At 41.4% G+C, this 25140-nt stretch overlaps 1 protein-coding gene across 2 annotated transcripts in view; it reads left to right on the top strand.

Annotated features, from left to right (window-relative positions):
* The window catches only part of dok6 (docking protein 6), a 61099-nt gene extending 36681 nt beyond the window's left edge, over positions 1-24418 (top strand). The window contains exons 3-9 of one of the 2 annotated variants that reach the window (XM_008438654.3): positions 2329-2443; positions 5359-5478; positions 8381-8570; positions 9137-9275; positions 10420-10525; positions 18219-18251; positions 20048-24418. In XM_008438654.3, the coding sequence (XP_008436876.1) occupies positions 2329-2443; positions 5359-5478; positions 8381-8570; positions 9137-9275; positions 10420-10525; positions 18219-18251; positions 20048-20202 (858 nt within the window). In that variant the 3' untranslated portion in view covers positions 20203-24418. The remainder of the gene's footprint in view (positions 1-2328; positions 2444-5358; positions 5479-8380; positions 8571-9136; positions 9276-10419; positions 10526-18218; positions 18252-20047) is intronic. The other variant, XM_008438655.3, reaches the window with a different exon arrangement.
* Positions 24419-25140: the final 722 nt, after the last annotated feature.

Here is a 25140-nt window from a genome sequence, read left to right as displayed (position 1 = left end):
TTATAAAATGTCTATCTACTTTCTACAGTTACCAGGTTCATTGCAAGATATACCAAGTTGTTCTCTCCTTTGTCTTTCATCAGTAGCAATTAAATGTTCGTTGCTCAATCTGAGGGAAAACTTCTAATGAATTTGTTGCATCTTAAAAACAGACCAGTAAACGTGTTTGTTTTATACGTTTTTTTTTGTTTTGTTTTTTTTTCCCCCCAAAGCTTTTTGAAATAAACGGGTGCTTTGAGATTCCAGGATGTAGCCCTGTTTTTTTTTTTTCTCCACACATCTGACATTGAAATCCCACAGCCCAAAAAACACCCAGTAGGATGCTGCTGCACAACATTAATCATTCTGGAGGTTATCCAAGAGACATAGTAACCCTGGACAGGTCACTGGTCCATCACAGGGCCAACACAGTCACAGGAGACACATTCTGAAACTCACTCTTAAGGTCGGTTTAGAAGTGCCAATTCACCTGACATGGAAGTTATTGGACTGCAGGGGAAAGCTGGAGAAGTCAAGCAGGCATGGAGACAGCATGCAAACAGAGTCATTCTTGCTGTGATTTTAATCGTGGCTGCAGAGTTTGATAATCATGCATTAATCATCGGTAAAAAGCATTTAAAAAAAACTTTCTGAGTATCGTTGACTTGAAAGTTACTGTAAATGATTGCTTAGAGCTTGATAACTCAAACAGTTTTAATGCAAAAAGTCTAAACTACGTAGTCACTAAATAACAAGAACAATGTTGTGCACAAGACTGATTCCCTTGAAAACAAAAATAAATTGAATGCAGGAAATAAAATAATTTAAAAAAAGAAGTTAAATAGAGGAAATAAGTCAAATGCAAAAAAACACTTGACTACATTTTCTTATCACAATGTGAAACGAGGTAGGTTATAAAAAGGTGTGAAACGGTTTTAGAGCTGAAAGTGATACCTTACTCACATAACAATACCCCGAAACACACAAATGTATGTTTCAGCCAAACTGTCACGTTTAGATGAAAATAAAGTGGTTAAAATGTTCAGGAATAACCCAGGAACCACCAAAGCCCAAATCATACCCTTTACTAGAAACTGCTACAGCATTAGTGTCATTGTCCTAATGCACGTTTTGCATCGCCAACCAAAGTAATCAGGAAAGAAGCCACTGCTCCAAAATTAATACCTTTGAGGTCAAGCAGAAATTCTCTGCCTCTTATATGGACAAATACCTTCTGAAGAAATGATTTCGGTTCAAATGAGACAATGATGTGTTTTTTTTGGCTACAATAAAAAACCCCGCCAAGAGTGGCAACAGGACGTTGATCCCAAACATACACTGTTTCTGGAATGAAAAAAAGCTTGTTCGTGGATTAGAGAAAATTCAAAATCTTGCTTTTGAAATTCATCGAAGCTGTTGTACCAATAGTTAACCCCCGGAAAAGAATCGTTCAAATGGATCTTGAAAAGCTGAAAAAAAAAACGTATTTCTAGTTGTATAAACTGAGTACGTGTGGATAGGACAAGGCGCACAAAATTGTAGCTTGAGTTTGAAAAAGAAGAAAAAAAAACTCAGAGGTTTGTGGAAATCCCTCAGCTGGGCCTGAACGTTGAGCACTGGCTACCTAACTGTAGAGAGAAATTCATTACATGTCACCCCATCGAACAAAGAAATGTGTAGTCCAAATACGGTGTGTATGTGTGCAATAGGGTCTTTAACCTTTAGCAGTCAAGCTTTACTGTATGGGCAATGAGCCCAGCTAATTCATTTGTAACAGTTTGGCAAGAGGCCTATAGTTAGAACACAATAGACTACATTAATGTAATGGGCCTTATCTGCTGGAGACGGCGAGTAGCAGGCAGGCTGTTGAATGAAATGTCCAGTCAATGCTGGTGATATTCAATAAAAAAGTTATCTCCTCCTTTTTTTCATTCACTATGAATTCACTATGAGCCACCTGGTAAAGTGATTTCAGATTCTCATGATTGGTTTCCTCTGTATTAACTGGAAGAGTATTTTCAAGGAGGCGCACAACAATGAGGGTTGCCTTGTACGCCGCAAGCCTCTGCAGTTGCATATTAAACATCATACAGGAGTATGAGCAGCTAGCTAGCGTGTGTGATTTCTCCCGGTTTAAATGAGATTTTTAAGCTTCATAAAATTGCTTGGTGTGACTTGTTCTTTAGGATCACCTCCTCTGTTTAAGTTTACGGCTCTGCATCGTCGTCATTAAGTCCCCGCTGCACTTTCAGCAAAAGCTGTGGAGGATACCAATTAAGCCGCGCCGTTATTGCTGCAGTGTTCATTGATGTGCTGCCGCCGCCGCTTTTCTCTCCCTGACTTCTGTAGATCACCGAGCTCCATAACATCAAGAACGTCACGCGGATGCCACGGGAGACAAAGAAGCACGCCGTCGCCATCATCTTCTGCGATGACACGTCCAAGACGTTTGCCTGCGAATCAGGTGAGTTGTCCTTTTCTTCGTGCAAAAATCTAATTGGTTGCTTTCAACCACAGCAGGGGGAAATAAGGGGAGAAAAGGTGTTTTGTTTTGCTCCTGAAAATGTGTTATGTTATGGTAATTGAATGAAGCATGTCGGGTCAAAACAAAAAAAAAAGAGAAACAGAAGTGATGGAGGCTGTGGTGGATCTGAGTTTAGCCAAGTGATGCTCATTTGCCGCCATATTAAGAGGTTAGAAGATGGGTTCTGGAATATTGATTTTTATTGTGCAGGTATGAAAACCAATATTGGGAATAATTTGTGGTGTTTTTTTAAACCCTGTTATGCACTGTAACAATAAAGATTGCATCTAATGGGATGGGTGGAAAGCCCAAAAAATCCTTCCCAAGCAAGTTGAAATGGTTTTATTGAAGCCTAAAGCCGGGCAAAGAAAATGAATCCATGTATTTTATTGTGCTGTTTCACGCTAAGCTGATTTGTGGAGTTGGGTTCCCTGGCTTTACAAGGGATATGGATCTAATTTATGAACGTGGTTTTATCTTTTTCCCCATCCAAATCGGAACAGTTTATTTTTGTTTTGCCTTCAAATGTTACGGATTGCTTCTTGCAGAACTTTAAACACCTTAGTTAACCTGTAGTAGCGAAATCGCAGAACTGACGTCCAACCAAATGTAGATACAGATATTTTTCGCACTGTTGAGTATCGACAAACTCTCAAACTAGCACACATTGCCATCGGAGTGTTATTTGGTGGTTAAACAAGTAGCAATAGCTGTGTTGAATTTAAGATATTTGTGTTCCAGGTGGTTCCGAAGTGGAACAAAAGTTGAATAACTAGAGACAACACCATTAGCCGTTGGGTACGGTGCATTCACTGATCACAAACGATTTGTCAGACTGGTTGAGCTAAAAATCAGAAATGACATTTTCCCCAGCTTTTACACATCACACAATTAAAAAGGTAAACTTGCATTGCGTAAGAACTCACTTCATAGGATCCTAATTTGTCCTGCTGCCTTGCAATATCTAATGGCGTGTTAATGCAACGATGAATATTAACGAGCACTGCGCTGTTATTTAAAGACATTTAAATATGCACGAATAAAAAAGTTTTTGTTGCATGTTTTATTTAGGGGGAAAAAAAGTGTTTAGCAGTTATAAATCTCCCCCTATTATGTTACTTTTAAAACAGAAAACCTTTGTTGCGTCCTCCCAAGCAGCGTGCTGTCAATGAGGCACGGAACGGAGCGAGCGGGAAAAAAAAAAAAAAAATAAAATAATCGCGCATTTTTGACAGCTCTGGGTGCAACTGTCAAATATGCACATAAAGAAAGATGAGAGTGTGACCTTGAGTTATGACTACCATTGAGAATGTCAGCTCCTTAAATTCCACCGAGGAGTCGCCTCTCTGACAGATATGAATGCGCGCAGATATACATATTGTATCCGTCTGTGTAATGACTGCTGCTCTGCTGCCGCAAAAAAACAAAAACAAAACAAAAAAAGTAAAGCGTCTCCCGATTCGATTCCTGCATACCTGACTCTGGCTTGCCGCGTGTTTGTAAACACTCATTAAAACAAAAAGCGGCGCCGTTTTCTTTCCTCCCTCCTTCACTCACCTACACATGCGCACACGCGTCTTTCTGCCGCGTCTCCAGACGCGCTACACGTAGCGTAGCCTGGACGCCGCTGTGCTGATGTAGTGTTTGTTTGGCTGATTTTCCACTCAGTGGCCTTAAAAAAAAAAAAAAGTGTGGGAGTTTAGAAACACTTAAAGGCCACAGCGAGGGGAGTTAATGAAAGCACGAGGAAAGAGCTGAATTGCCGGAGCTGCCGTGTTTTCTGCTTCCTCCTGTGTGTGAATAAAGTGCTTCGGATAGCAGCTGACCTTTCCTTAACCCTTCTGTCCAATCTGCATTTTCTGGTTGATCTAACAAACAAGCTGTTACATAACGCCGCCATTTACGCCAAATGCTCTCCAGTGATTGGATGCCTCTCACCCGTTCTGTAAGCTTTTGATCTGTATTGATTGACGGAAATAAAAGCGGGTCAGTAACGGGTACAGTGCCACAGTTCCTCTTAGACCTTCCACACATATTTTTATTTTTTTTTTATTTCTTTAATTCAAAACTTATTAGGATTTCATATGTTAGGCCATCACAAAGTAGCACATAATTGTGACAGAAACTGTTTGTAGTTCAGCCTCGTGAATATTTTGTAGAAGCATTTTCTGCTTTAATTGTAGCTACAAGTTTTTGTATAGCAACCACAACTTTGCACATCTGCAAAACATCGTCACTGCCACAGATTCTCAAATGGATTTAGGTCTGCACTGTGACTGGGCCATTTTCAACACATGTTCAAAATGATGCAAGGTATTAGAATTGTGAGTTGTGTATGTTTTTGTACACAGATTAAAAGGTTGCACAATTAATAGTTGTTCTGTCATCAGAATTTTCTGCCTGAGCTGTGGATCTCTGCAGCTCCTCCAGAGTTACTGGCTTCTCCTTTGATGTGTGGCTGATTACAAATTAAGACCATTATCAGTTTTTCCTCCCTTAATAGAAAAAAAGCCACTGAAATATATCAGACACAGACTTTGAGATTGAAATATTGGAACCATTTTTTTAGTGATTGGCTTCAGATTTTATGCACAAACATAGTTCAGAGTTTCATATTTATCCAGCAGTGAATGATGGCTGTAGCTGTTTTTTTTGTGCATGCATCACTTTATAATGAATACTCACTCAAGGGATTCATGTTTGTATGAAAGCACCCTGAGGTTGGACCCACATGTTGTTATAGTCTTACTGCATAAAAAAAGAAAAATAAATATATATATATATATATATATATATATATATATATATATACAGTCTGACATACAACTGCACTGACTCTTTACTACTGTGTGCAGAGCTGGACGCCGAGGAATGGTGCAAGCTGCTGTGCGTGGAGTGCCTGGGTACCCGTCTCAACGACATCAGCCTCGGAGAGCCGGACCTGTTAGCAGCGGGAGTGCAGCGGGAGCAGAACGGTGAGTGCCCAATTAGTCCCAGCTAACACACGCAGCTATTCGGGGTCAATCCCTCTCAATCAGCCCTCCTCCAAGCACTTATTTGTTGCGTATGCGGCCTGTTTGCGTTAAAGCAGCCGAGACTTCAGAGGGTTAGGGGAGTGAAGCGGACAATGTCCAATTAGGCTCTGCTAATAAGGGCCATTTTTGTCAATATTTGATTTCAAGTCCCCTGTTGGAGAGTTTTGTCGTATGAGCTCACTATCCTCCAGCTTTGGCTTCAGAGGTTTGTTTTGATGTGGGATGTTAAAGGAAACCTGCGTATGTGTGTGTGTGTGTGGAAGTACAGGTCACAGACTCTGGCAGGGGCTCTGTTCCAGGCCTAATGAGAAGTGCTGTGCATTACTGGCTCCCCTCGTAATGAAGCTTGTCATAGAGATGGATGAGATTATGGCTCCTAAAGCCGTGCGAAATAAATGTGCCTCTACAAATATTCCACTCTCAGGAAATGGGAATAAAAAATAAAAAAAAGAAGAGGAGGCGCTATGGCGGAGCAGCTTATTCACTGTGTATAATTTGTAAAGTTGTGAAGGAAATTGAAAAGGCAACAGTCCAAACGGAGCAGTTTAGAGTTTTAAAAGAGCGAGTAATTGAAAAAAAAGGAGAAGAAAAAAAAAAGAAAACTTGCTTTCATTTTGATGGATTTCATTTCCCTGCAGCCACGAAGCGAAATTGTGCTTCTCAACTATACTTGGCCTCTTTTATGTAAGATATCAGAGTGCAAGGTTTTGACTACAAACTCCTCTTTGGTTCGTTCAAATAAAGCGTTCAAGCAGTGCCAGATTGAAGCACCCTGAACCGAACCAACACATTTCTGCTGCTGCTTTGAGTGAACGCAAAATAAAAACTCCAGCTTGTCGTTTAAACTCTCGATGCCTCCTGAACAGCAGGGGGCAGAGTTTATTTTTCCAAACCCCTAGGATTCGTGACGTGCCTAGGGAACATAGATCATGATATTGTCTATAAGTAGGGTGCTATGTTTCTGCTTTCTGGATGGAGAATTAATTGACAAATAAAACTAGATTCTGGAAGACTTTGATTTCAGTATTCTCTTGGACTGAATAGGAATGAAAAAAAAAATGTTTTTATGTCCAGACCTTATTTCTGCTCACCTTGTTTAAATGATCATTTGTTCCTTCCTGCTTTCCTTCCTTTATTCCCATCTCTTCTTTCCTGGTCTTGTTTGTTACTTTTCTTTCCCCTTCCTCTTTCTTTCTCTTTATTCTTTTTCTTGATCCCTCACTTGATTCCCTCATTATGTCTTTGCTCCTTTCTGTCTTTTCTTCCCTTCTTTCCTCATGACCTTCATCTCTTCCATCTGTCTTTCCTTTGCTTGTCCTTCGTCCTATCCTTCCTTGTGTTTTGCCTTTCTGTCTTCTGTACTTTCTTCCTCCCTTGTTTCCTACATTCCTTTTGTCTTCTCTCTGATGGTTTTTTCTCTCTCAGTTTGCAGTTCTTGCTGTGTCATTATGATGTGACAAAGCTACAATTTCGTGACGAAGAAGAGCACCGAACCCTGTTGAGGAATTTCTTAGCCCTTCCTCACAACCCGGAGGAAAGATTCTCCTCCTAAAAGTGGTTCAAAAATTATTTATTTAGGCAATTAATTCAAAACTTTGTTTTTAGGTCAGCTTCTACAAGCTCCTACATCATAGGAAAGTGTGTATTTAAAGAGGTTTGCATTGGGAAAAACAAGCGATTTTAATAACTGAAACCCGTCATTAGTGACTGTTATGAAGCTCAGACTATATAATTATGCAATAGGAAGGGAATGAAATCACTTCAGCAAAAACACCTGGGCGACATGCCAGAGCAAGTTGATAAATTTGCAGTTGAAACCAGGTATTTACATATTTTGTAAAAACAGTTTTCAGTGTTTGGTGGAATTGCCGCTTCAACTTGTGTGACTAAGGTCAGATGATCTGGTGTCCTTCCATCAGGTTCTCATAATAGTTTGCTGGAGTTTGACCCATTCCTCCTCACCTAAACCAGTGCAGCGGTCTGGGCTCCCACACACATTTTCAAAAGTTTACTCTGATACCGAGATGAAGACTTCATGATATCCACTCCAAAACACTGACTTCATTGTCCGTGGGCTTATTGTCCATTTGAAAGATCCACTGCTACCCACAACTTTCTGGTTGATAATTTAAGATTCTGCTTCAATATTTCCACATCATGTCATTTACCCATTCAGTGATCTATTTTTTTTTTTTTTTAAGTTCATAACCACACAACATGGGGTCCCCACACTCATGCTTCATAGTTCAGAGGGTGTTCTCAAGATGGCAGCCTTTCCTCTCTTTTCCTCCAAATGTAATGATGTTCCACACAGCCAAACACTTCAGCCTTAGTTTCAACAAACCACAGGACATTTTCTTTTTTTCCCCAAAAACGAACGTCTTCACTTTTATGCCTGAGTGCATTTGAAAAAAATTAACCTGGGTTTTCATATTTGGAGTAATGGCTTCCTTCTCGCTGAATAGTCTTTCACACCATGTTGGTACAGGACTCTTTTCACTGTGGGGTAAAGACACTCTTCTGCCAGCTTCAGCCAGCATCACCACAAGGTTTTTATATTTTTTTCTTCTTTTTGTTCTGGGGTTGATTCAAAACACATTCAGCTTTGAGACACAGAACACATCTGGACATTGGCATGGTGTTTTTGTTTGTGTGTAACTGTGTGAATAGGTGAACGTGTCACCTTCAGGCATCTGGAAATTGCTTAAAGGCATAAGGCAAAAGACCAGAGATGCTCTGATCACAGTTTAATGCCAATTTCTATTTGTTGCAAAGCGGTTTCTCTGATTGAACTTTAACTATGGCGTTCAAAACATGGATTTTCTATTTTGTTCATCTTCAGAGCGCTTCAACGTGTACCTCATGCCCACGCCGAACCTGGACATCTACGGGGAGTGCACCATGCAGATCACCCATGAAAACATCTACCTGTGGGATATTCACAATGCCCGCCTCAAGCTCGTCATGTGGCCTCTCAGCTCCCTGCGCAGATACGGCCGGGACTCCACCTGGTTCACGTTTGAGTCCGGAAGGTGTGTGTGTGTGCGTGCGTGCGTGTGCGTGTGCGTGTGCGTGTGTGTGTGTGTGTGTGTGTGTGTGTGTGTGTGTGTGTGTGTGTGTGTGTGTGTGTGTGTGTGTGTGTGTGTGTGTGTGTGTGTGTGTGTGTGTGTGTGTGTGTGTGTGCTTCCGACTGGTTTGTGTAATTGAAATGCCAGCAGCAAGAGGGAGAAAAAAAAAAAACAAACAACAAAAAAAAACACGGTTATGGAAACGCAGTGACAACTTTTCACAAAGAAGCTTTGAAAACCAAAAACATCCTGGGATATATGCTGCTGAGGCCTTCAGGCGATGATGATGATGTTGTTGATGATGATGATGTGACGGGCTTTTCTCTGAAACTTTCTCGATCTTTGGTTTTTTGGGGGGGTTTTGCCTTCGGGTGGGGGGAGGAGAGAGGGGTCTACTTGCATTCATGGTCCTCACTGCAACCTAAACATTCTACCATGCATATTTGTAAATGAGCAATCCGAGAGCGAGCGCGATCAAAGTGTCTCTCTCTCTGTGTGTGTGTGTGTGTGTGTGTGTGTTCTTGGCACAGGATGTGTGACACAGGAGAGGGTTTGTTTACGTTCCAGACCCGGGAGGGCGAGATGATCTACCAGCGGGTCCACTCGGCCACGCTGGCCATCGCCCAGCAGCACGAGAGGATGATAGAGGAGATGGAAAAGAGCTCCCAGGTACACCGGTGTTTTGGGTTTGTTTGTCTTTTATCAGCTGCAGCACATGGCGTTACTGTGGCTACATTTCGACAGAGCAAGACCATTTTAGAGTAACTTATTTTATTCCTTACGTTGCGTTCGTCACATCAGTCTCAAAGAAACACAGAGGGGTGTGTATACAAGCTGCAAAATGGCTTCACTTTTAATGATCAGAACTGTGTTTTTTATAGCCGCGCGAAGTTAAGAAGTCCTGATTTCGGTCTGAATCGTGTGTTGGACCAGGAGTTCTCAGACGCACCAGAGTCTTGGCCTTCTCTCCGTCTTCCCCTCACAATAATCATTCATCACTTCCTTCCTTCCTTCCTTTTCACCGTCATCTGCATTCTTTGTTTACATCGCCATGCCCTGTGTCTGACGAGCCTTGACCATATGGCCATTCTCCTGGACCCTGCAATTTAAGGGAACATTTCCAAAAGCAAGAACTGTGTGTGCATTGCAATTTTCTTTTATCATCGGTACATTTTACACCTTCAAAGTTTCTTTCCGGAATGTACGGCACTTTGAATTGCCTTGTTGCTGAAAATGTGCTATATAAATAAAATTACCTTACCTTATCTTACGGCGCCTTGCAAAAGTGTCCTTACCGCTTTTTCCACATTTTTCTCACACCGCAAACACACAAACTTCAATGTATTTTATTGGAATTTTAAACAAAGTAGGTGCATGATACATAGTGCACAATTGGAAGGTGGATATTGGCTATTTGGCTGGATACAAATGCATCCCGCACTTTTCAGATTTATATTTGTAAAATATAAAATAAAATCTGTCGTGGTGGTCTGTTACATGCACATTGAAGTTCATTGCATTAGAAAATGTGCAAAAGGTGAAGGGGATCCGGATACTTTTGTAAGAACTAGGAAAGATGAAATCAAATCCACAACATGCTAGAGGGAAAAAAAATAAAATAAAATAAATAATAATCCCAAATGAATCCCTGTCTTATCCATCAAACACTTTCTCAGCCTGGAGATATGCCACTCAGCCTTCAATATGTGCTACTATTCACACCTTTTCATGCGTTGACAAATGCAGATCAGCTTTCTCCCGAAAAGTGACAGAAAAGTGAGATGCACTGCTGTCTGACTCTTGTCTGTTTCAGTTTCACTCCAGAGAGACGCTAACCAAGTCCATCTCGCTGCCACGCAGCGCCTACTGGCAGCACATCACGCGCCAGGCCAGCGTGGGGGATCTCTACAGTTACCAAGGTACACGGGAGAATTTACTAATTCTCAAAATCGCCGTGACGCTCTTCGACTTTACCTGGATTTAAACTGAGACGGAGATCATAACAAACTAATGAGGATTTTTACAATGACTGTGCAGAGAGTGCACTCAATACATAAAGAAGGTTTTAAAAATAAAAGTATTTTGACAATACTTTTTAAAATTTGTATGCAGATTCTGACATTAATGTACTAAAGGGTTTTATTCCTGGTAATTTATTTGCTGATGAAAACGCAAAATCCAGTTTATCAACAATAATTACATTAGAAAAATAAAAGCTCATTTTGTTGTACCCTCAGTCCAGGCCAAAAGATTTGCACGGGTTTTCTTCACGTTTCGCTCATGTTATTCCAGTTGCTTGTGCACCATTTTCACCAAAACGTGTTTCCTTTTGCTCAACTTTCACTTAATGTGCTTCAAATAGCACTCTTATTAGTCATGGTCTTTGCACCTTTTGATGCTTAACCTTTTTGGTGAAGGTGTCAGTAAACGTCAACTGACAGCTGTCAAGAAACGCAGGCCAGTGGTTTCCAGAGTTGACGCACATCAGCCAGTCGTGGGTCTTGAGAACCTCTTAAAACATCAAACTAAGAAAACAAAAAAGGTTAAAAAAAACAAAACTATATTGTTTCTGATGTTGTTTGTGTTGTCATTATGTCCCTATTTAATTTACTTACTGAAATGTTTCTTTTTAACCACTGGTGTAGGCCATAATGAGGTTGTGACATCACATTTCTCATTAAAATTCTTTATGTGATATCCTACGTTTCTGAGACGTAGAATTGAATTTGGGTTTTCATTCGCTGTAAGCTATAATCACCATAATTGACGGAACTAAAAACATGAAATACATCACTCCAGCGTAATGACAATGATAATCTAATTAAATATATTCAGACTAGAAACAACAAAACAATGAACAGAAAAGAGCACCTAATATTACAAAGAAGTAGTTATCCGACTTAAGAAATATAACAACTTTTGTTACTATTTTTTGATCGCTGCTCCTCTCGTTGGTTTGAGGCTTTCCAGAGCTGGTTGTCGCCATGGATACTATTTACCGATTTGTCCTGAAGTGCCACACGTGGGAACCCAAGTCATGTTTGCTGCATTGTGAGCTTGTGCATTTATGCAATACCGTTATTATCAGGAGTTTAATCAGAAACGCTGAATGAAACCAACTGGTTTTCTAACAAAGGCCAATTAGTGTTTAAACATTGTTACAACAGGTAAGCATAGACATTTTAATGCCTGTTTGTTTCAGGAGAGGTTTATTCAGTTTATTATAGCTACTTGTTTAGCTTGAAGTTAGGGTTGTATTAATTGAAACATAATCCTTTTTACATAACAAGAAGATGAAAAATGAAACTTCTGGAGTGGCCTGTAGGGCAGTGTATAGTTCAAACTGGGTGGGCATTTCTGAAATGTTTGTTGGATTTAAATTAATTTGCCAGGAAACGGTTACGTTCTTGCCGTACGCAGAGTTTACTCACGAGCGAGGGATGTTTGTTTTTCTCTCCTAGTTTCTGTGAAGGTTAGTTTCTGTTTAAAAGAAGGGGAAAAAAGACCCAGCATTTGACATTTTCCTAGATCTCCATCCTATATTGTGCTGCGCCAAACACTGACCCGTGAAAACAATCTGGTTCTGCTTGTGGATCATTTTAAAGCTACAGTGGAGAAAGCCGCGCGGTGGGAGACGTGGGTTACCAGAGGGATCAAATCGCCTCTGTGAAGTCATCTTGTTTGTAAATCTGCAGTGCAGAATTATGCGGCGGGCCGACACGGACAAAAGCCAAGCATTTTCGTAACTGCGTCTGAAAACCGTTTGTTGGATATGTCCAGTCCATTTCTTTTTTAAAAAAAAACAAGGACGTACAACATCTACTGAGTAAGAAAGCACGGTGAAGGTAGATTGATAATGTGGGCTGCTTGTCAGAGCAGGAGTAAGACGCCATCGATAACAAGTACCCTCTTTCCTATGTTTACCTGGAGGTTTAAAGTTGCCTTTGACTATCAACTGAGTAGATTCTACAAAAAACAAAATGCATTCAACTGACCACAAATGCATTAATGATGCAGCAGCTATTCTATAGCACCATGATGATGGCACCATGTGTCCTTTCTGTGCTCGTTTTCTGCACATGTACTTCAGGAAGTGTAAATGAGTGAGTGTTTGCACGCTATATGAGACCAGAGGCAGGAAGGTGATTAGTAAGCTGATGCGATTATCCTCTGTCCATGGTATTAGTTGATTAGAAGACTTATCTGAGGATTATGGACCTTTTGGTTTTCACTGATAGAGCAAAAAAAAAGGAAAAAAATCGAAAGCCGGGTAAAGATGAAAGTCACTCTGACGTCATTATTTTCTTTTTAAAAGTGAAGACTGGTATCCCCCCACGCCCCCCCTCTCATTATCATTTAATTGTGTCCTGATAAGCTTGAAAGCAAGCTGTGAGCTCTCGGTTCCAAACATCAACATGTTTGTGCATCGCAGAAAACCAAACGGTAAAAAAAAACAAAACAAAAAACGTTCACCTCGGGGTTAATTCTTCGCCGGCTCGCTCTTTGCAAAAGTCTGCTGCCAAACTCTTGCTCTGTAAACTACGGCGAGCAGACAGGCTTCTCGGTGATCCATCACCTTGGCACCTAGGTCCTCCCACACTTTCCTCGTGTATCCGTCCGGTTCGCAGCAGCCTTTCCGCAGTCTTCTGCTCATACGGATGCAGCACTGTCGTCGCGTCCCCTCGTTTCCCATGAATAAATTGAACGCATCAGTGTGTTTGAGGTCCTGTCGAACAAGGAGGTCTGGAAGGTGATTCTTGGGTGGGATGTGGAAGGAGGGGGCGGGGGGTGCTGAGAGTTTAATTCGAGCTGTGACATGTGTTTGGACTGTAAAAAGGCACGGGAAGACACACAACTCCTTTATCACGGAGACGAGTCATTCTGGGATGAATCCAACCACAGAATTACTGCATCGATTCCTCGTGGACAACAGGTCTCCGGCTTTTGGGAGGGAATTTACATCCTGTTTCTGTAAGCGGACATACAAGATGAACGTATAGCGCAGTGGCTTGTAGCCTTCGCTTCCACGCGTAGAGGTTATTACCCTACAGTCTAGCCAGCATCTTTTACTCTGATACTCATAAACATCAACAATTTGGTGATTGATATAATTTTAGTACTCTATTTTCTATTTTGCTTAGAATGGCAGCGTCAGTGTCCTGCGCACATAGTGGTACCTCTTATAAAGTGTAAATAATATTTGTTAATCAGAGTCTATATAGTAATTTTTAGAGATCACATCCCCTTAGCCACTCCTCAACATGGAAAAGACGTACCATTAAATTAAGGTATTTGTGTGTTTATCTTACCAAAAAAGAAAACAAAAAAATAATCAAGAATTGGTCAAATGTCATATCTAATTTCATACATTGGGGATGATAAAATCAACCTTCTTGAGAGCTGCAACAAACAGTTTGCTTAGGCTCAAAAAGAGACCATATCAGATAAAATGCACATGCCAACTAGTTGTTTGGAAGATTACTCGAGTAAACTATTTTATGTGCTATTATTACAAATGTAGCTTGTCCAATTTGCCAAATGCTACTGGAATCACAACCTAACGTTGACCTTTTCAGCTTCGTCCCTACTGCCAGGCGGTGGACGAATAGTGATGCCGTTTTTCTTCCAGTGAACCCTTGGTAAAGTGCATGGCATCATAAACTGACTTTAAATCTGATGGTCTTTGTCAAGAAAGTAAAAAAGGGGTTGTCATTAGATCTTTCAGCAGGATGATAATCCTGAACATCCGGCCAGATGAAGACAGTAGACGCCACTTTCCTGGCCATCGTAGTCCCCAAACTTAAATTCTTTCGAAAACCTGCAGGGTGAGCAGAAATGGAGGAGCTGGATGACAATCCAGAGGGATTTTGCTGAGAGGAATCATCAAAGGTCCATGTGCCTTTGACGATTCCTGTTACAGGAGCAGACTACGCGCTGTCCTATTGGCAGAAGATTGCTATAGAAATAACTTCACTTGAAATAACATATCTAAAATTAAAGGCTAGGCTTTTAGAAAATTCTCAGTGTGGGACTGTGCTACTGTGATAAAAGCTGAATTCATTTCAAGTCTTATAACAACAACCTCTGTTCCAGGGGTGCCAAAAAGTGTAAATGCTGTTGGCACGGTGCATTGTATGCTCCTCTTAAACCTAAATGAATCAACATTAAAACATAGACGTGACATTTACTCACCATGCGCTCTTATCCAGCCCTGCATGATGACCGGTGCTGACTTTTGAGCTGTACACTGATGAAATAGTCCCTCTGCTCCTTGCGGAGGGACTCAGCTCTCAATTCGCACAGAGTTTCACATTTGGACAACTCAGACCACAGGTTTGATTCTCTTCTGTACTTCAGGCTCATTCTGTTTGGGATTACAAATAAAATGACCTTGTATAACTATTCGCCTTCTATTAGAGTACACTATTTTCTGCATACCTCTTGCACAGTCCTCGGTGCAGTGTCCCGGCCGACTAGATATTTGAATCAACTTAAATGGCTTGAATTAATTTAGAACTTAAGCAATCTTTCCAAGTAAATATGGGTTTTCCCCGAATGGCAGTGCCGCGCTCAAGCGTTCATAACTTAATGAGCCACATTACGAAGGCAAACTCGATGTGTTAAAGAACCACATCTTGCTACGTCTAAGGGGAGAAGGGTGTTTCTACACCAGCTTTGTACATTTAGAGAAATGCACACTTTGTCTTCACTTCAAAATAGCTCAGGTTTAGTCAGATTTGATGGATGGCATGTGTTCGAGCAGCGATTTTCTAGTATCACAAGACGTTCTTGATTGTGTTTAAGTCTGGGCATTGATTAGGCCGTTTGTAACGCATAAATATGGTTTGATCTAAACCATACGTGGCTCTGGCTGCATGAAAGGTAGAACCTTTTCTGAAGTCTCGAGTCTTTTTCAGCCTCCAGCAGAACCAACTAGTATATATTTCCGTTCATCTTCCCATCAGCTCTGACCTGCTTCCCTGTCCCTGCTAAAGAAAAGCATCCTCGCAGCATAACGCTGCTAATGTTGACCGAGAATATGGTTTGTTGTTTGTTTGTTTTTTTATGGTAAAGGGTGTAAAAATAACGAGTGCTGCATGCAAATACACTATTTTGGTTTTTATTCCTCCATATGTTGCTATTATGCTGCTTCATTTCACAATAGGTGCTATTTAGTGTTGGTCAATCACATAAAACCCCCCAGACTACATTTCAAATTGTGGTTGTTTGTAAAAATAAGATCAGTAATCACTCAAATCGCTGGGGAAAAAAACCCCACAAAATCACTCTAGTTTTGCCATTATTGTTGTAGTGTCATTTATTTCTCAATGGCAGTCGGAAAACAGGTTTTTCTGGACCGCCGTGGCTGGCTGTGTGTTTGCTCCTTGGCTCTTTCAGCTCACACATGATGAATATCCAATCAGCACAGTCAATTTGCTGAGTCATGCTTGGGTTGCTTTCAAATACCCTGTGGGTATGGAGAAATAATTAAGGAACACGGCTCCTTTTCGCCCTGTTGAGGTTGATTCACCTGTTTGTTTGCTTGAGTTATCGGGGAACCAGGCACTAAAGAAGCAGAACTGATTCATTTTAATATGTTTTTAAATCAGGTGTTTTTTCTTCTTGTTTTTCTCCCGTTTCTGTAGCCAAAAAATGTCCTAGAAATACTTCCCACAACTTTTGTTTACTACGATTACAAAGCAGAACAGAGCGTATTAGAAAGATTGTCAGATAAATGTTTTATTCCCCCAGAAACTTGCAGTGTATTCTCCATGAATACAATATATCTACTCGCCGCTGTCTTCCACCCCTGCTTTTCCTAATGGGATTCACTCGTTTGCATTTCAGTGAAAAACTGCTATTTTCTCCAGGTTTGCTGATGCAAAGAAATAAGTGCACTTTAAAGTTTTGGAGCCGGAGAAGCAAGGTACCATTGCCTGTCAGGAATGGTTCAATTACCAGCTTTCATACTGGAAGGGAAAAGGGACTGCAATCCATACTTTCTCTTCGTTGCTGTATTTTCTTTTTTGTTTACCCATTTACAAGTTGTCCCTTCATCCTCCTGCTCGCGCCATGCTTTATTGCACTCCAAAGTTTACTGCTGGAGCATTAGCAATTCTAATGAAATGGAGCGCTGTACTCTGTTTGATCCGCCCGGGAGTGATACTAAAGGGATTTTTACCAAGAGGTGGGAAGAATCAAAAGACAGAATGATGGAAGAACTAGGGTGATGACACTTCCCTGCCTTCCAGCAGGCAGCGTGAACAACGTGGAGACGTAGATGCAAAATGCAAACTCCTAAAAGAAAATTTGCGAGTGGTAGATTTTGAGTTCAGCTGTTCTTGTTCTAGATTTATTTATTGTTATTGTTGACTAAATCAAGTTTTTTATAGGACCAAGAGTCAGGGTGCATGTTTTCTAACACTACAACTGTTTAAAGCAGGCTTAGGTTAGAAAACAAAATCCCAAACTTTGTAGAGTTCAAACCGTCATCTGACAATCTGACAGTCATAAGACAATCTGAAAGCTCTGGTTGCTTTGCCTGCCGGGCAATCTTGTTTTGGTTGCAGCCATCAACCAAAACAAGATTGCCCGGCAGGCAAAGCAACCAGAGCGTTAATCAGAGAAGCAGTTTAGAGGACCATGATGACTCTGGAGGAGCTGCAGGACAGAAACCCAGAACCATGCAGGAGATGCAACAAATAATTGGAAGGAGGTGCTCTGGTCAGGCGAGACTAAATTGAACATTCCTGGCCAACATGCATCACCTAATCTGTGGTGGTCTGTCACATAAAATCCCAGCGAAACAAGGGACAGGAGCTGCTGTCTCACATAATCTGGAGCCTGCGTTAGATGGAGCGTCTCGGCTGTTGCTAGACTGCCATCTGGGCAGCTACAGTTGGAGGAAGGAAGGTGTGGACAGGTGTGTGTCAACATGCATGCATGAATAGCTGCTTGTGTATCCAGGTCTGCTGTTTCTCCCTCTTAATGTGTGTGTGCGCGTGTGTGTTCTCCCTGCCTGTCCTGTCTGCTCTGGCCCAGCAGCTGCCACCCCAGGCCAGATAGGATGACATGACCTTCCCCAGTAATGAAAAGGCACTGACAAATCACTGTCTGCTTCTCATAGTGCGAGCGCAGGAGGAGGGATGCTGACGCCAACATCATCCCGCTCTCCTCCCCTCTCTGCGGCTCTCCGTGGTTTTGTTGTTATTTTCTCGCAAGTGTGTCTACATGTTTGTCTCTCGTCCAAAAGCAGGGCTCTCGCCGGGGGTCTGTCCCTAGACAGCCGTGTTTATGACTGAGAGGATGATGGGCTCTGCTTCACCCTCTAACTTCCTCTCTGGGCTCCCTGCCTCGCGTCTCTCTCTCTTTTTTTTTTCCTTTACCCTTAATTGGCCGTGGTTGAGGAGAGGGATTGTCTTGGCAAAGATGTGAAAAGGATACGCCTGGTTGCACACCAGTCGTTTCAGCGATCTATTAAATACAACTTGCAGGGAAGAGGGGAGCGTTCCTCCATCTTTCTTTACCCCCCCCACCTCCCTGTCTCTGCTTTGGCTTCCTGTAGCAGGCTCTGAGCTGCATTTCTAACTTGGTATTTCTCTTTTGTTTCAGGGAGTGGTGGAGAGGAAAGACTAACAGACAGAGGTGTGTATGTATGCATGACTCACCTGCCGCCGAGCATCCCGTTTCGTTCTCATCCTCACACCCACGCCGGCCCCTCTGTGCCTCCTCCCACTAACCGTTCCCTCTGCTCGCACATGAAAATGCTTTTTCTGTGTTTTCCATTCTCACTTTCTCTTTCTCCTTCCTTGCATATCACTCCTTTCCCCCCCCAAACATCTCTTTTTTTATTTTTAACTAGACTTCTCTCTCCCTGTTGCTCTGACACTCACTCACCCTGTCACTTGACACTGATTACCAGCCTGACTGGGTCATGTTGTATATTCCAAGTCCCAGTTGGCGGAGTCGTGGAAGCAATCCCGGCAAATAAACGCGTACAAACCACAAACTTCCAATGTTTTAATTGGGATTTTATGCAATAGGCTAACACAAATTACTGGTAGTTTAAAGTGGAAGGGAAATTATACAGTTTTATAAATAGATGAAAGAAGGTACTCTGGTGAGATGAGGCTAAATTTAAAGTTTCTAGCCTATCGCAGAAACGTTTTGATATTCAGTTTGGAAAAACATTGTATCTGTAGGCAAACAGAAGAGAAGTCCTGAGGAAATCCTACTTAAAGTCTGCCACAAGCAATGGCAGCATATATGTGGTACAAGATGAACTGCACAGTCAGATGAGACCAAAACTATGCAGACAAAAAGGCACCACTGACATGGTGAAACACGGTGGTGGCAGAATCATGCTGGGGTGATCATCGTCTTAGGTGGGAACAAGAGTCCTGGTCACAGCGGATGGAAGAATGGATGGTCCAGTCGAAGTCCGGTTCTAAATCCAATCGGTGATCTGTGGCAAGACTGGAAAATTGGTGTTTGTTCACGTTTCACTGAGCAAAAAGAAAACTGAGGAATAAACTGAGGAATAGAAACATCTTCCAACATACTTCCAGTGAAAATGTGTTAACTGCAAAACGAAACATAATTTGCAGATCTTTATCACTACAAAACCATCTAGCATCTTTCTCACTTCACAGCTATGCATGGTTGTGAAGCTCTGCGCAGAAACAACATGAAAGCAGGTTTCATGTTGGTTTATCACATGAAACCTAAGTGAAACACATAGAGGGAGGTCTGCGGTTGTGTTGTGACTGAATGTGTGAGAAAACGGGTCACGCATTCGGCCACATTTGTGCTTTTGGATTTGCCCAGGTTCCAATCAGATTCAGTTATCAGCTCCTTTTCTTTTTGCATCTGCAACAGTTCTGCCGTTAAAGAGAGCTAGCATGAACTCGCCAGGTTAAAGTTGATTATAGTGTTATGTTGCTTTTTTTTTTTTTATTTGTTTGTTTGTTTATTTTTTTTTTTGCACCTCCTGAAATATTGATCAGTGGCCACTTCCTCCTTGTTTTCGTGCACGATCAGCAGCTTGCCAGTCGCTTTATCCTCGGCCCACCTCTGTGTGCACACTTCCAAACAGCGCACTAATGTATTATTAATGCTCTCACGGTTAGACAGGAGCAGCCCTTCGCCGTCGAGTATCCATTACTCCCTCTCAGTGCATTTAACCGATATGAACTGCGGAGCAAATTGGTCCAATTAATTTGAATTAAGGTGCAGAGGGAGCCGGCGGGACACGGGCCTAGGAGAATGACGCAGGGAAATGAAGCTGTTTTACTGACAGGCAAATCTAACTTGGGACTAAAGCGTCTCAACTTATTTCAGTTTTTGTTCTGATAGGAATCTTTCAAAGAGTATTCTTCGGTGTGTTCAGCTGAGTTGTTTTTTTTTTTTTTTAATGTATTTTTCTTTCTCCTCCCGAACAGGAGCAGGGCTGTCGAAGACCTTTATCCCCCGGGCACAGACGTTCCCCAGCTTTCTGTCTGATGAGCAGGAGGAGAGGAGCCACCGGCACCAAGAAGAGGCGCCGTCGCCCTCTAGTGGCTGCGAATCCAGTTGCAGCCTCAGACCGCTTCAATGACAGGGAGCGGCTGTGGACACTCAACCCGTCACTGTAGAGAGGATTCAGCAATCTGTATAGTGATACATGTAATATACCTGTAGAAGCTGTAGAAAGGGATCCTGGAGGATGGTGAAGTGTGACTGCAGAGATGGCTTCTGAAAGTGCACCAAAAATCCTCCTTTGTGTGTTATTTCAAGTGTTTCTCGCCGCCATTGTTCTGTTTAACTCTGCATGACCTGCTACTTTCACAACATTTTATTTATTTAGTTTTTTTTTTTAAGCAAAGCACTTGGAAAGAAGTTAAAGACACTATTACCTAAATATCTGCTGTAAAACAGCTTTAAGAAACTTCTTTTTTTTTTTTTTTTTTCCTGAAGTTGATGAAATGACATCAGGCGTAATCCGGCAAGGTGCTGCCTCAGCAGCCGGTTCAAGAGAAACTCCACCAGTTTTGACACAAATCCCCCCCCCTCTCGCCTCCCCACCGCTCCCCCATCAGCTTTGTCGCGAGAATGTGAAATCGATCAATGCCTCACACAACAAAACAGCTTGATGTCCATGGCAGCGATGAATCAGCTAAACTTTTCTAATCGGCTTCAACCAGCAAAAAAAAAAAAAAAGTCATTCATAAATGGGTTGGGGCGGACCGTCGTGTCAGAGATGATAAAAAGCGCAGCCCTTCTGCAGCCTCTGCTTTAAGCTGCTGGCATTACTCTTCACTACAGCAAATTGACTTTAATGGCGCCTGAGCCCTTCTGAAGCTCTGTCTGTCAGAAGTTCCTGATAAGCTGTTCATTAGCAGAAAGGTGTTAAAAAAAAAATCAGGGTCACCTGATGGGATGATGGGTTATGCAAATCAGAGATAAAATTCATATTTGGGGTCCATAATAAGCTAAGAGAATGTTTCTCGAGGAGGAAAACATGACATCAGGCTTTCAGGGAAAGTTGCTTTTGAGGTTTTTGTGGAGGTTTAGGAAATATTTGTGATTCGGCAGGAACTGCTGGAGTTAGGTTTTATCACTTCCAAGTCCGAAAGGGTACAAAAAAAAAATGCATGAACAAATGTTTACGTTTCCAGAACCTTTTCATCAGTCCATTATCAAAAGCCTTTTATCCTGCATACAAAAATTGACGTGCGGCAGAAAAACTGAACATTGGACATCACCCTGAATCCACCATTCTCTAATGTGAAACAATATGGTTAGCAGCATCATACCGTTGGGATTCCTTAACAATTTTGAACCGCCTTGTGTCAATCGATCCCATTCCCAATAAATTACATAAAAGTTTGTTGTAGCAACGCGAGAAACGGTGAGCTCTGCTGTTCTGGACTATCTTATAAGACCAAGGTTTTAAACAAATATAATAAAGGTCCAGATGTCTGGACCTTTATTCCAGACACCTGGAATAAAGGTGTCTGGAATAAAAAGTCACTTTTTACTAAAACGCAGAATAGGAGCCCCGCTTCATGTGTGTTGTGTCATGATTTGTGGGAAATAAAACCCAGCTAAGCAGATATGCTCCTCTCAAATAAGCACATCGTTATAAAGATGGCAAAAAACTTTCTTACTCACTCAATTAACCAACTCCTCTACTAGTAATCACACCGAGTCGCATCACGTCGTTCTAAACTTGACCTGACCATCTGCAGTGTCGCTGCCCCTCTCTGTTTTGCTCCTACTTTCTGTTCCTGCCTTTCTCGCCATCATTACTGTCAAACTCCTAAAAAATATTGGTTAAAAAAAAAGTTTAGAGAGAACATCATTGATCCAAGAATAAAGTGACAGAAAGGCAGGACAGAGACAGAAAGCCTCAATTACGAATCCATCTGTTCCTGCAGCTCCGCTGACAGTGCGGCGGTATAAACAACACTTGGTAGGCTTCTGGTGTTTTGGCGGCTCGGATTATTCATTTCAACTTGCACAATATGTATGTCAAACAGAGAATCAGTCAGCCAGACTTTTTTTTTTTTTTTTGTGCCCACGGTCTCTGCTAACAAGAGGTCATTGAAGGAGAAACGGTAGGTTAACAAGGCAGCGCTGCATTTTGCTAACAAGATACATTTCCTCTTCCCAGTGTTTTCAGGGGGAAAAAAATGATATACAACGATTCTGAAAAGTGAGGCTAATGCAAAGTACCTTAAATGGGAACTTTCTATTGTAAAATAAACATCTGGTCTAATATAATATGCCCCTTTTTATTTTCCTGTTGAGTTTGAACACTGGGGGTGTTGAGTAGAGATTAATGTACGCCGCAGTGAAGTCTTTACTTATTGCCGCTAATCTAAACACAGCAACGACTCTTAATGAGGAGCCCCTTTGTCAGCTATAAGGTACTAAAAGGAGTGAAAAATAGTTCAAAGAAAGATGCAATAATTCTGAGCTGTTTATTGGTTTTGCAAACTCCTCGGATGTGGTTTAATGGCCTCCGCAGAGAACAGTTCAGGTTCAATACTAATGCTGCACCTACTAGCTAATTACTAGTGTCGGGAACTGAGACTTTCATATATCCCAACTAACCTACCAGTGCCCCATACGGATTTTGCTCTGAGATAATGGGCATTAACAGGACTAGGGCTCACAATAGCTTACTTTGATTTATGAAACAAACCCAGATTTGTAAAAATCAGCTACTTCATGTAGCTCTGAGCTGGGTCTTAAACTTGTATTAAGGGAATAACTTTTTTTACCACAACTATTTCTCATATTGGTTGTCTGTCCAGCACAAGGACCCTTAAAGAGGCGCGGAAGGAAGCTAAATGTTGCTCTGTATTGTGTTCTCATTGCCAAGCTCTGCTGTCTTGTCAGTTCTATAGCTAAAAAAAAAAAACAGACATGGTATTAATCTCCTTTTAACAATATACCGCTTAAATACTTTGCTAAGCTGTATTTTAAAACGGTGAATTTAAGTATTTTCATGTAACAGAATGAGCGAGAGAAGGAATGCTAACAGTGCAGCTAAAATATGGTAATGATACTAAATCCTTTTTTCTGTTGCATGAATTAAAATATATTTTTAAAAACACACAACTCCACATGATTAAGACCCTAGTGCCTTCAGATGCTGACCGCAGATGGTGACAGCCAACCAAAGCAGACACTGGACTCTCTAGGTTTGCCATTGTTACCTTAGTTTGTGATTTACTTTAAAAACCTAAACAACTTTAGAAGATTCTGGAAATATTCTCGACTCAGTGCTTTGCCATGTGACTGGTGTTGCATTTTCTACTTTGCTGTCCACCATCACCAGGACCTTCCATGAGATTGGGCATGGGCTGGTATGAGATTCTCATGATACTCTTAAAGAAATGTATTAATTATCTAGTCACTGTAAAAAAATTGTTTTACCCAAATTAACTGATTGTATTTAAAACGGCTCTAGCTTAGAACAGTGGTAACCTTAAGGTGAAGGCTGGCTTTTACATCTGGACTATCAATTATTCTCTCAGCCAAAAATATTTTTAAAATATTGAGGAAAAAAAACAAAACATTTCAGCTTCAGTTTAGCCAGATGACCTTTAGCATACAGGAACAGCTTTAGCCTCAGACAACTCCAATCACTCCCAAAGATTTTATTGGTTTCTTAAGAAAAAACCAGGAATGGCAAGACATTTTTGGACTCTGGTATCTTTCCCATGCCAATATTTAATGCAGAGATTGAACGTTTTTCTCCTGCTTTGCACATTTAAGTGGGTGAAGACAAAATGGTTTCCATTGACAATCAAACGTAGGCTGCCAAGCAGTTTTTTTTTAACCACGTTTTGGCTCTGTTGTTGTTGATGTTGCCGTGCCATCGCTTCATGCCCTCTAATTCACTCCTCTACCCAATTAGTTGGAAAGTTACAAGCACATTTTGTCTTAAGATACTTTATTATTTATGCTTTAACAAGTATGTCACTTTAGGAAGACATACGTTGAAATGTTGGGTCACAGTAGTGCCCTAGTCGTCTTGTTTTAGTTGCAGTGTGGTGAAATGTATGTGGAATACGTTGTATCTTGTCTGTTTGGGGTTGCACTTACTGAATCGCCTGGATAAAAGCTACAGCTGATTTGCCATTTTTTTTGTTGTTTCCTGTATTCACTTGTTTGTAGAGATGTCGTTACGTTTTGTGTTCTCTAACTTTATATGTTAATAGCACTTTGAATACACTGGTTAGGACTGCAGTTTTCACAAATGTACATATGTAATGTTTTTGATGAACATAAGGGTAATAAATTGAATGTTCATACCATAAGGGTGTTTGGATTTAGGCATAAATGTACAAACATACTCTAACCTTTGGAATACCTTTTGGGGAAAGTGGTAAAGTTGCAACCAGTGGTGGTTTTTGATATGGGCAGTTACCCAGGGTGGTATTAGAAAAGGGAGCCCACACCACAAAAAAATAAAATAAAAATGTTGGTTGTGCCTTGGACACATTTTCTATTGCTATTATGGATGGGAAAACATTGGAGAGTTGGTGTCCTGTGTGAACTGCTGAAATAAGTGAAATTATTCCATATGTTCAGCGAAGGACTGTACCACAGCTCCGGAATTGTTACAATTTCTTGTTTTTTTTTCTGGTGGGGTTTACCTATGGTGCTAAACATGCCAGAACCACAGCTAAAAATGTGTAATTAAACGTAAAGCAAGTCACACAAGAGACACAAGTGATTTTGTTTTGAACAGAGGCAACGCTCTCACACAGTCCGGCCTGCACTCCTTTCCCCAGGCCCATTCATCTACATCTCGATTCATGTGGCCTTTGCTTTTCACGTTTCAAGTAGGTGAACAAGCCACAGGAGCGAGCGCCCACTACTGTGGTAAATCGGCCCAGTGACACGCGTGTGACCTCAACCTCTCTTAAGGCACGAGTCGAAGGCGTCTCGATCCTCGAAGCGAGAGCCGAGGAAGCTCTGAAAGCAAACGCGTCTTAAATAACCAACAGGAAATACGGTGAGCGTGTCTTTGAATATG

Source organism: Poecilia reticulata, chromosome 20 (assembly GCF_904066995.2).
Source record: "Poecilia reticulata chromosome 20, P_reticulata-male-v2, whole genome shotgun sequence".
In the NCBI taxonomy this organism is placed as follows: Eukaryota; Metazoa; Chordata; class Actinopteri; order Cyprinodontiformes; family Poeciliidae; genus Poecilia; species Poecilia reticulata.
The sequence above is the reverse complement of the archived record's forward strand: the minus strand, read 5'-3'. Positions and strand labels throughout refer to the sequence as shown.